The sequence below is a fragment of the Doryrhamphus excisus genome, chromosome 4, assembly GCF_030265055.1.
Source record: "Doryrhamphus excisus isolate RoL2022-K1 chromosome 4, RoL_Dexc_1.0, whole genome shotgun sequence".
Classification (NCBI taxonomy): domain Eukaryota; kingdom Metazoa; phylum Chordata; class Actinopteri; order Syngnathiformes; family Syngnathidae; genus Doryrhamphus; species Doryrhamphus excisus.
Window position 1 is genome coordinate 1,071,648 of NC_080469.1, and position 10,853 is coordinate 1,082,500.

A 10,853-nucleotide genomic window follows, 5' to 3' on the forward strand; every position below is an offset into this window, starting at 1 on the left:
AGCGTCAATCTAGTTTGTCCAAATGGCTTTCCGTACCACAGCTGTCTGTTCAGTCAGTACAGGTACGAACGTAAACAAGCGGCTCCACACGCTACTAATGTAGCTTCTGCTCAAGTTATCAGACACCTAGAAATCAATCATTGTGTGGACAATGAGTGGTATGCGAACAATCTTGACCTCCACCGCTCTGGTGGCTGTGGCTGGTCTTGGTTATGGAATGTGGTCGATCATTGCACCAGGAGAAGAAAGGAGGAAAGCCATCATCAAGGTGACTTTACGCTTTCATAACGTCACATTCATTTCTCACTTCAACCATAACTTGTACTTTATGAATAAACATATGTTTGATTAGCTGGTAATTGCTACGCGAAAGCCTTCTCTTGGACAATTTAAGTGTTTTTACCGTTAGCTTGCTAGCATTTCACTGGACTACCTTTCTACGCATGCGCCAGTCTCCATCGCAGACAACAGTAATGGCACAACATTCACACAACTACATTAAACTAAAACTACACAGTGTTTAAACTGCTTAATACGTTTTAGAACGTTCTACAAGAAGATACATTTCCATGTTGTGTAGGAACGCAGATGTGGAATGTTGTACAGGTAACAAGTGTTGCTATCGCTCACCAGAATCTGCCGGAATCAAACCCAGTGAGGATGGAAGAGACGAGGAAGCGGAATGCTCTGCTGATGGAGACACTCAAGGAGGCCGCGGAAACCAACGAGAACATCGCAAGAAGATTTGGAGGCTCAAAATAACCAGTTGGAATGCTGAAGTTCTTCAACGTGGAATATTTCCCCACTGTATCGACAGTAGTACAGTGGATCAATTAAAAGGAGGAAAGTACTAGTAATAGCACTCAAAGTGACCAGGTATCTTGCCAGTGCACCACCTGATCTACTGTACAGGTGTGTTTACACTGACAATGTACTTATTTTGTTGGCTTCAAACACAAACATATTTTAGGTTACTGTGTAGTCATATTTCAGAGTATTTGTAACATAATTACAGATCATATGCTGTCGCTAATGAAAGTGGTTGGCGCTTTTTAGGTGAATTTCATGTTTGAACCTTTGACCTCAGGTGACCTCCTGGACCCTACTTGCCCACCAGAATGTACAGTGGATAAGTGTGTATAAATACTTTTTGCTGTCACCAAAACTGCCTGTGTAAAAACAAGTGTATTTCACCGAAACAACAAAAATGAACAATATAAATATAAACACAAAATACAGTTTGAATCTTCAATAATTCCTTGAAAATGTTGATTTAAGGTTGTTAAAATTCAATTTTAAATAATGATCTTATCGTTTTTTTCAAGACCATTGCATTAATTTATTTAATTTACTAAATGTTACTCAACTAAAAAAATGTTTTAGATTTCATGACTTTTATTTAATTTACATAATAATCCAGTGCAATTAGAACAATAAAAATGATTAAAAAATGACAAAAACGTCATGACAGTATTAAAGATTATTATTATTGTATTATTATTATTATTGTATTTTCACCACTCAATTAATAAATGGACAATTATTAAATAAACAATTTCATATATTTATATATATATATAATTTCATATATTTCAATAATCTATATTTATTGAGTTTCAATACAATATGTATAAAAATAAATGTATTGTAGTTAATATATCAGAAGAAGAAAAGTTTATAGTATATTAAGTACAAGATTTGAACAATACATTTTCAATAAGTGCAAAATATTAGTTCCAGTACAAACTAGATATAGGTATAGTAATGTACTCATACAAAAGGGTATTTTCAATCCATTAAAAAGCAACATTTAGTGAATCTGCCTTTGTTCGTTTCATTACTGAGAACCTTGTCTTACAATTGGCGTTCCTTACTCCACCTCAGTAGGTGGCGGTAATGAGCATTTAAGCTGATTTCTACACTTGCGCGAACAAGTACAACAACGAGCCGACGAAGAAGAAATAGAAATAATCTTCGCTACAAAAGTCATGTAAGTATCTGTCAATATAGCGCAAACATCAAAGTGTTGCAATTGTAAGAATTTTCATTATAATAATAATGTGTTTTACTGCGTATTGTTTCATATTCCAATGGGAATGCGGCGTGGTTGCTTCTAAATAATAATGGCAGCCTGGCCTAGTAGACATGTTAACATGGCTAATAGCTCACCATGTGTCATGACAAGAAGAATATTTTCTACTAATATGTTAAAAGCATGAACGTGTTATTAAAAAAGGCATAGGTTACCCTATCATCATAGATCCGTTTAAGACACTGAGTCAATTCCTCATTCATTGAATTCAGCCACACTCCCAACGACATTTTGTCATTGTTGGGCAGCATGGAGCATCATTCATGTCTTTGGCAGCACATTTTTTATAATCAAATAATATATGTGTATGATTGTAGCATTTTCTATCCCTAATGCAAAATGTCTTGTATCAAACTAGTATCCCTTACTGCAAGATGTCCCTAAAGGCTGAACATATAATACACAATTTAAATGGAAATGTTAATGAATTGCATTAAAACGCATACAAGCAAAACAAATCCAGAATAATACATCCATTAATGACTGTTTTGGTTACTTTATTAGTTATTTGATATAAAATGTAAATATTCTCATATTTCAGTCTACCAAATATATATATATTTTTGAACTTGTAAAGCATCCATGAAAGCAGACCTATTATTTTTGTGTGCAAAACAAGATATTCACACATCATATTTGTGCGTAAACGTTAACTCAATCAACCAAAACAGCTTCCGATTAACCCAGTGAGAAAATAATGGTTAGTTGCAGCTCAGAGTAAGTTGTCACCCCCTTATAAACATACGAAAAGTCCATGATTGTTCTCTAGGCTCACGGAAGCAGTCAAAAAGCTTGACTATGAATCCCTTTTTTTGTCCTTGCAGAATGCCTAAAACAAAAGAAGTGGTGTCCTCCACATCTGGAAGCGACTCTGATAGTGAGGTTGAAACCAAGGTTTGTGTTTGTAGTTAATCGGCACATAGAACATTACTCCTAATCTTAACTCTGTATGCTCTATGAGGGTCATGGAAAAATTGGAACATGCGTCAGATTCCAATTGAGTGCATCCCATAATCACTTCCCAGTTCCACATGTCCAAAAGGAGTAGGAAGAAGCAAAGCTTATTAAATCCTAACCCTCCATCTGGTACTTTTACAATCAGTAACTGTTACATTTGTTCACTTCCTGCTTTCCTAATATAATTTAATTTTTTTTTTAGTTTTTTTAATTTAATTTTTTTTTAGTTTTATTTGACAAGGTGATATGAGCATCCAATGCCATAATGGGTACCATAGTGCGTGTCAATATAGTGATATATATAGCACATCATGACTGGTTCAAGACTCTTCATCCTTGTATTTAGCAAACATCAACTGCTTGTATTGTTTCTTGAATTGGCTCATCGTTGTGCATTTCTATCATTATAAGATGTATTGTGATGTAAAACTCTATTGTTTTTTTTTTCTCTTTTAGGCAAAGAGAAAGAAGTCAAGTACACCAGAAAAAACGGTTAAGAAACCCAAAAGTGGAGAGAGTTCAAAGCCTGGAGGTTCTTCCAAAAGCGGCAGTAACGCCGAGGACAACATGTTTCAGGTGAGTGACCGCTAACGTTGCATAGCCGGGCCCGCTGCTCGTTGAGAAGAGCCCTGCATCTCTGAAAGTGACCGATTATAAGCAAAAAAAAAAAAAAAAAAAGTTGCTTTTTTCATGTAATATTTTTCCAGACACCCAATGGTGAAACCAGGAAATAAAGCTCATACAGTGGTACATCGAAAACCCAAACTATCAAAGGAAAATCAGCTGTTGGCTCCAAAATATACAAGTTTTTTTTTAACATAATGAAATATATCATTTTAATAAAACCTGCATTTAAGAGACAAGTCAATTCAACCTGAACACAGTGTTCATGGTAAAATAAAATCACCATGGGGCGTCGAGGTTCTCCTCCTCTTTCTCCTGTGAGGGGCCGAGACAATGAGGGCAGACTCGCATGCCTAGACACCCGAGGTTGTTTGAATCAGGTGATAAGCATTTGGAGGACTTGCCTCTAGCCCGGAGCAGATAATCATAGCGAGTCATATGTTTGTTAGTGCATCAAATCAAATGGCACACAAAACACCATTTATACAGTACAGGGTAAATTCCATAGTTTGTTTGGTGCAATATTATGCAAAAACTGATGTAGGGCATATGGGCTGTAATGAACTGTAGTAAAAAGTTGATGGCTATTTATATATATATATATATATTTTTTTGTTGTTGTCCAGATTGGAAGAATGAGATACGTCAGTGTCCGGGACTTCAAAGGTAAAGTTCTGATCGACATCAGAGAATACTGGACGAACTCTGACGGGGATATGAAGCCCGGGAAGAAAGGTAAACTCCCCAAATGTGACACTTTAATAGGAGCCTGACAGTGTACATGAAACCAAAACATTTCACCAAATAGGGTTTACGATGAATGGTATGTATACAATATCCAGGGTGTCTGCAAGGCCTTAAAAAGTCCAGTAGTTTGAATTTAAGGCGTTAAAACATCCCACTACCAAACATACTCTTGCAGTGAAAATGACTTATGTCCATTATGTTGATCGTGATATACCAGTCTGGACGTGAAGGTAATGTGGGTCGATCGCAAAATAAAAATACCAATTTGACCATAAGTATGAGTCCTTTTTTAATGGCTTATTTTCTTTCAAATGTGACATTATTGACAATACGCTTACATTTGAATGAAATATGAACAGCAGGTGGCAACAGTGAACAGCAGCTGGGCTTGGGGTGTGTTTACTGTCAGGAAACTGGTTCTTCCCCAGTCAGGTCTTATCTGGATTGAAAGATATCAGCAGACAAATGGATGAATGACAAAGACAACAAACCAGAAATGGAGACATCGGAAGTAGAATGAATGGCAGAGTCAAAGCAGGCCACAAAGAATGTTTTGCGACTACAGAAACGTAACAAACCTCAAAACCGTCATGCTGGCTAAAAGAACACCAGGGTGAATGTTAGTGCTTTTTAACAAACAAAAATGAACAATGTGTTTTTTCTACTACACTATATTATACTAAGAGCTTGTAGATTTTTTGGGTAACCCCTTTAGCTTCATGACATGGACCACTACAGTATTAAAACACCCTTCCTTCGAGTATGACACAGCAAATGTATTCAATGTCAATCAAAACAGCCACTACTCTCTGAGAAGATTCAAACGTGCTTTCATGTCTTTTCACTAGATTTGAGTGGCTTTTATATAAAAGTATCCAAAGGGGTCTAAATATAGCAATAGAGTTGCTAAGTTGGCAGCACCGATCCTTCCTGCTGCATCTTCTTATTATCTGACAGACCAGGTGTGTTCGTCTATTTATATACAAAAATGGTGTGCAGGCATGGTTTCACCATTCATTTATAGAGCAGTATTGCAGTTAAGAGGTCAATATCACCATTGACATGGGAATCGGCGTGTTTATGGTTATGGTAATGGTAATGGTAATGGTAATGGTTTAATTTCATTTGAACATGCATCAGATTCCAATTGAATGCATCCCATAATCAGTTCCCAGTTCCACATGTCCAAAAGGAGTAGGAAGAAGCAAAGCTTATTAAATCCTACCCCTCCATCTGGTACTTTTACAATCACTAACTGTTATTTGTTCACTTCCTGCTTTCCTATTTTTATTTTTATCAGATTCCAATTGAGTGCATCCCATAATCAGTTCCCAGTTCCACATGTCCAAAAGGAGTAGGAAGAAGCAAAGCTTATTAAATCCTACCCCTCCATCTGGTACTTTTACAATCACTAACTGTTACATTTGTTCACTTCCTGCTTTCCTAATTTTATTTTTATTTTTTATCAGATTCCAATTGAGTGCATCCCATAATCATTTCCCAGTTCCACATGTCCAAAAGGAGTAGGAAGAAGCAAAGCTTATTAAATCCTACCCCTCCACCTGGTACTTTTACAATCAGTAACTGTTACATTTGTTCACTTCCTGCTTTCCTAAAATTATTTTTATTTTCATCAGATTCCAATTGAGTGCATCCCATAATAATTTCCCAGTTCCACATGTCCAAAAGGAGTAGGAAGAAGCAAAGCTTATTAAATCCTACCCCTCCACCTGGTACTTTTACAATCAGTAACTGTTACATTTGTTCACTTCCTGCTTTCCTAATATAGTTAAAGTTTTTTTTTGTTGTTTTTTTTTGTCCCGTAGCGAAGTACTCGGTGATATGAGCATCCAATGCCATAATGGGTACCATAGTAAGGCTTCAGTTGTGGCTGAAACCACAACTCTGAACCCCGGCGTCACTTCCTGTCTGCCCTCCACTCAACCCTCTTAGAACATTTACAACACACAGGCAGGACGCATCATGTTTATGTTCTGTTTTTTACGCAGTATCGGAAATAGGAGGATAATGTTGAGCGTCATATTTAGAACTGGTTTACAACGGTCCATTTAAACTCGGGAATCCTACTTTGTGGAACGAAACTTATCACGGTTGGGTCGGAAAAGCAATTAACCTCAATAATGACTGTTCTCCGCCAGGCATGTTAGAACGTTACATTTCTATTCTTTTTACATCCTCCAGGTATCTCTCTGAATCCCGAACAGTGGAACCAACTGAAGGACCAGATTTCAGAAATCGATGATGCCATTAAGCGAGTATAAGCATTCCATCCGATAATCGCGTGTTAAACTTTTGCAAGTGTTGGGCTACCCTGTTTTGTAAAAAAAGCCTCGGATTCTTTAACGGACTCTGATGTAATGTTTTATTTGTAATGCTTATTTGGTTATTATTATTATTTTTTTTTCACGTCAAGCTTGTTTTTCAGTTATTGTAGTTAAGCTAGCGGTAATTGGGCATTGACCATCGTAGTTGGTGGGTGGGCGTGGCACATAGTTCAAAACTAAGGTGGATTTCCCGTAAGTTGATTCACATTTTGACTGTCAATCAACATACACTTTTTTTTTTATTAAAAAAAAAAACAGGTATTTAACTTTGTAGTACTGATAAGGTTACTGCATAACTCTGACAGCTCAGCTCATTGGCTCAAATTCCTACAGACTCTTAGGTCCAAAAGTTTTTCAAAATAAATGGCATCGTTGAAAACGTATGGTATTGTATGGGTATTGATTTATCCTCAAGTACTGATATATGGCTGTTGATTCATCATCAGGCACCAATATGTAGCTATTGATCCGTCCTTGGGTACTGATGTATGGATATTAGGTACATATATGGGTACAAACGGCAACAGATAGTTTAGTTTTCCTTCTCTGTCATTGTCGCCATGCTTTTTTTTAGCCTCTTCAATCTTCAAAACACCCGCTTCCTTCTTTGTTTTCTGACCATTTTTTGTAATCAAACTACTCCAACATTTAAAGCAAATCCAAGCTTGTATCAATCATGGCTACTGTCCTTATATTAACTGTCCCAATATTGCTCCTCTGTCCTTTTTTGTTTTGATAATTAATGAATAAATGACTATAGACTATTATTAGTTTAAGAGTCAAAGTTGCATTAACTGTACCTGCGTATCAAGTCTGGTGTGTTACTAGTGACACCTAGTGGCCACTGTATTTTATTTTATTTTAGTTCATTTAGCCACTTTTATGCTGGAATAATACATTTATGGCAAGAATATGTAAAATTAGTTAAAATGTGCAAACACTACTCGTTAGTTCCTTAGTAACTACTGTAGCTTGTCGTGCGGTGAGGTCAATGGCTGGTGCCCCCCACCCCCCCACCCTTTAATTTTTTTTTAAACATTAATACAGATGGCATATAAAGTGCTCAAGCCAAAAATCAGTATGCAGATCTTGATCCGCTGTGGCGACTCCGAAATCAGGAAAAAAGCAGAAAGAAACAAAAGCTCTCTCAGAGGATAAACGGGCCGCATCAGGTTTTCAAAAAAAAAAACAAAAAAAAACGCATTTATTAAAAACAGAAAAATATACAAAATTTTTCAGTGTTTTGGTTCCGATTTTCTACAATAAAAGCTCTGATAAAACATTCCGCTGTTCTCAAATATCTTCATTTTTATTTTTCTGCACAAATTAAGATGAAAAATAAACAAATCAAGAATTAAGAAAATCAATCAGTAATAAATAAATATAATAATAATAATAAAAAGTTAAGAAAGCACATATAGTTGGTGGGTAGACAAATGATTTTTTTCATATTAAAATGAACAAAGCATTATTAGAGCCCTGTAGACATGACAAAACACGACTATAGTCACATTTATACTCTTTTTATTTACAACATATTGCGCAACTGCAGGGTCTTGAGACACATGCTAACTCGCAAACTAGAGAGCTAGCGACCTAAACGGTAGCCTCCAAGTTATTTCCTTTCAACTTAAATAGCCAAAAACTTACCACTTCCACACGGATAGTGAGGATAACTATTAACAGTTATTTAACCTTTAACATGAACATGAATCAAACGTAACAATTTTTTCTGGGTACATGATACCAACTGTAGTACTACCCAATTTATTTTTTTCACCCTCTGTCTCCTCTCAAAAGAAAGAAAGCAAAGCTAAGTAATGATAAAACAATAACATCTTCCGCTCCAACATGAGGTCCATCATCTTCATGTTCCTCACGTGTTTTGTGGTTGTACTGTGCTGTCTTTTCTGTGTGGGAGGTGGAGGAATTTGGCCGGTCTTTACGCAAACAAGATGGTGAACAAAGAAAGAAAGGGAAGCAACGTGAGAGAGGACAGATGCAGAGACTAAACTTGTGTTTGACGACCGCTGATGGATGCCACTGTGGTGTTGATGATGTGACGACAAGGTCTTCCCCTTGGCCCGCTTGCCGATGACTGAGTTGCATGCTTTGGATCTTTGCTGGAAGACGCTTGGAGAATAAAGTACAGCCAGGAAAGTGGACACATTTTTACCACAACGCTTACCTGTCTTACTTACCAACGAAGGCACAAACAAAGCAAATTTAGTCTGTTCAATGTTTTTACCATTTGTGGATAATGGCTCTCACTGTGGTTTGCTGGAGTCCCAAAACGTAGGCAATCAATTTTTTGTTGCATTATTTTTCTCCATGAATGATAGTTTTATAAAAAAAAAAACAAAATTAATTCATCATTCATTTTCTACACCCTGGACTGGTGGCCAGCCAATCACAGGGCACATATAGACAAACAACCATTCACACTCACATTCATACCTATGGACAATTTGGAGTGGCTAATTAACCTAGCATGTTTTTTGGAATGTGGGAGGAAACCGGAGTACCCGGAGAAAACCCACGCATGCACGGGGAGAACATGCAAACTCCACACAGAGATTGCTGAAAGTGGAATTGAACTTGGGTTTCTGAGCTGTGAGGCACACTTGCTGCCCAATTCACAAAATATAACATCAATAATAAAAAAAATACATATTTATTAGAAAATAATAATGTAATCATTTGGAAATTATTATTAAATTTTATTATTAAATTATTATTAAATTTATTATTAAGTTATTATTTCCATATTTATGTGAAAGCATGATTCTAAAATCTGGATATAAAGTATATACATAATATATTAATTTTAATTACAAAATTATTACAATTTCCTTTTAAGAAAGTAATAAATAAAATATAATACAAAAATAATACATATAAAAATGCTAAAATATTATGTTTTATATAATTCTGTAGTATATGCATTTTTGCCTTTGAGTCCAGAGGTACAAAAAGTCATGTACACTTTTTAACTTCATGTAAATCAGGGGTCTCAAACTCAATTTACTTGGGGGCCACTGGAGCTAGGGTCTGGGTGAGACTGGGCCGCATCAGGTTTTCCAAAAAAAAAACCCAAAAAATTCATTTATTAAAAACAGAAAAATGAATAAACTTTGCTTTGGTTCCAATTTTCTACTATAAAAGCTCTGATAAAACATTCCACTGTTCTCAAATATCTTCATTTTTTATTTTTCTACACAAAATAAGATGAAAAATAAATAAATAAATCAAGAGTAAAGAAAATCAATCAATCAGTAATAAATAAATATAATAATAATAATAAAAGGGCAAATAATAAAAAGTTAAGAAAGCACATATAGTTGGTGGGTAGACAAATGATTTTTTTCACATTAAAATGAACAAAGCATTATTAGAGCCCTGTAGACATGACAAAACACGACTATAGTCACATTTATACTCTTTTTATTTACAACATATTGCGCAACTGCAGGGTCTTGAGACACATGCTAACTCGCAAACTAGAGAGCTAGCGACCTAAACGGTAGCCTTCAAGTTATTTCCTTTCAACTTAAATAGCCAAAAACTTACCACTTCCACACGGCTAGGGAGGATAACTATTAACAGTTATTTAACCTTTAACATGAACATGAATCAAACGTAATAATTTTTTCTGGGTACATGATACCATACAGCATCCGTATCAAACTTGCGCGGGCCGCACTAACATTAAACTTTCATATCAAGGCGGGGGCCTCAAAATAGTGTCCTGCGGGACACATTTGGCCCGCGGGCCGCGTGTTTGAGACCCCTGATGTAAATCCACTAGAGTGACCTGAGACCCGAGAGTCTCCTTTTTGGACTTTTCAAGACTTACAGTTACACTAAACCCAAAATAAAGCCAGTATTCCGACAAAGCGAGGCCCAATTCCCGGCATAGCAGCCACCGCGCAGCTGACCATTCTCCTCTGAGTAAAGTTCACATCTTGACGCCTGCTGCAAAGAGAAGTGTGCTGCTGACTTTGAATGGAACTGACTGTTTACAGGTCTGGTGGAGAAAAGACGGGGCGACATTGTTGACATTTCCCAGGAACTTACCGCTTGTTGTC

General features: G+C 36.3%; 2 protein-coding genes across 3 annotated transcripts; both read left to right on the forward strand.

The window, feature by feature from the left end:
* Positions 1 to 27: 27 nt before the first annotated feature.
* LOC131128291 (ubiquinol-cytochrome-c reductase complex assembly factor 3) lies at positions 28 to 1,341 on the forward strand. Its single transcript, XM_058070999.1, has 2 exons — positions 28 to 268; positions 634 to 1,341. Exons 1-2 carry the CDS (start codon positions 152 to 154, stop codon positions 760 to 762), a joined length of 246 nt encoding a protein of 81 aa, XP_057926982.1. The 5' UTR covers positions 28 to 151; the 3' UTR covers positions 763 to 1,341.
* A 553-nt stretch (positions 1,342 to 1,894) lies between these two features.
* sub1b (SUB1 regulator of transcription b) lies at positions 1,895 to 7,148 on the forward strand. 2 transcript variants are annotated; one of them, XM_058070522.1, is made up of 5 exons: positions 1,895 to 1,990; positions 2,917 to 2,986; positions 3,506 to 3,625; positions 4,300 to 4,408; positions 4,853 to 5,431. In XM_058070522.1, the coding sequence occupies exons 2-5, from the start codon at positions 2,918 to 2,920 to the stop codon at positions 4,891 to 4,893; spliced, it is 339 nt and encodes a 112-aa protein (XP_057926505.1). In that variant the 5' UTR covers positions 1,895 to 1,990; position 2,917; the 3' UTR covers positions 4,894 to 5,431. The 2 variants fall into 2 exon arrangements, with proteins under 2 accessions (XP_057926505.1, XP_057926504.1); XM_058070521.1 differs by lacking the exon at positions 4,853 to 5,431 and adding an exon at positions 6,623 to 7,148 and having other exon boundaries at positions 1,896 to 1,990.
* Positions 7,149 to 10,853: the final 3,705 nt, after the last annotated feature.

What these genes read in the sequence shown, in the direction of transcription:
- sub1b (XM_058070521.1), top strand. Translation starts at nt 2,918, where the DNA reads ATGCCTAAAACAAAAGAAGTGGTGTCCTCCACATCTGGAAGCGACTCT. An exon ending in ATAGTGAGGTTGAAACCAAG is followed by an intron (nt 2,987 to 3,505) that starts GTTTGTGTTTGT and finishes TTTCTCTTTTAG; the next exon opens with GCAAAGAGAAAGAAGTCAAG. An exon ending in CCGAGGACAACATGTTTCAG is followed by an intron (nt 3,626 to 4,299) that starts GTGAGTGACCGC and finishes GTTGTTGTCCAG; the next exon opens with ATTGGAAGAATGAGATACGT.
- LOC131128291 (XM_058070999.1), top strand. Translation starts at nt 152, where the DNA reads ATGAGTGGTATGCGAACAATCTTGACCTCCACCGCTCTGGTGGCTGTG. An exon ending in GGAGGAAAGCCATCATCAAG is followed by an intron (nt 269 to 633) that starts GTGACTTTACGC and finishes ATCGCTCACCAG; the next exon opens with AATCTGCCGGAATCAAACCC.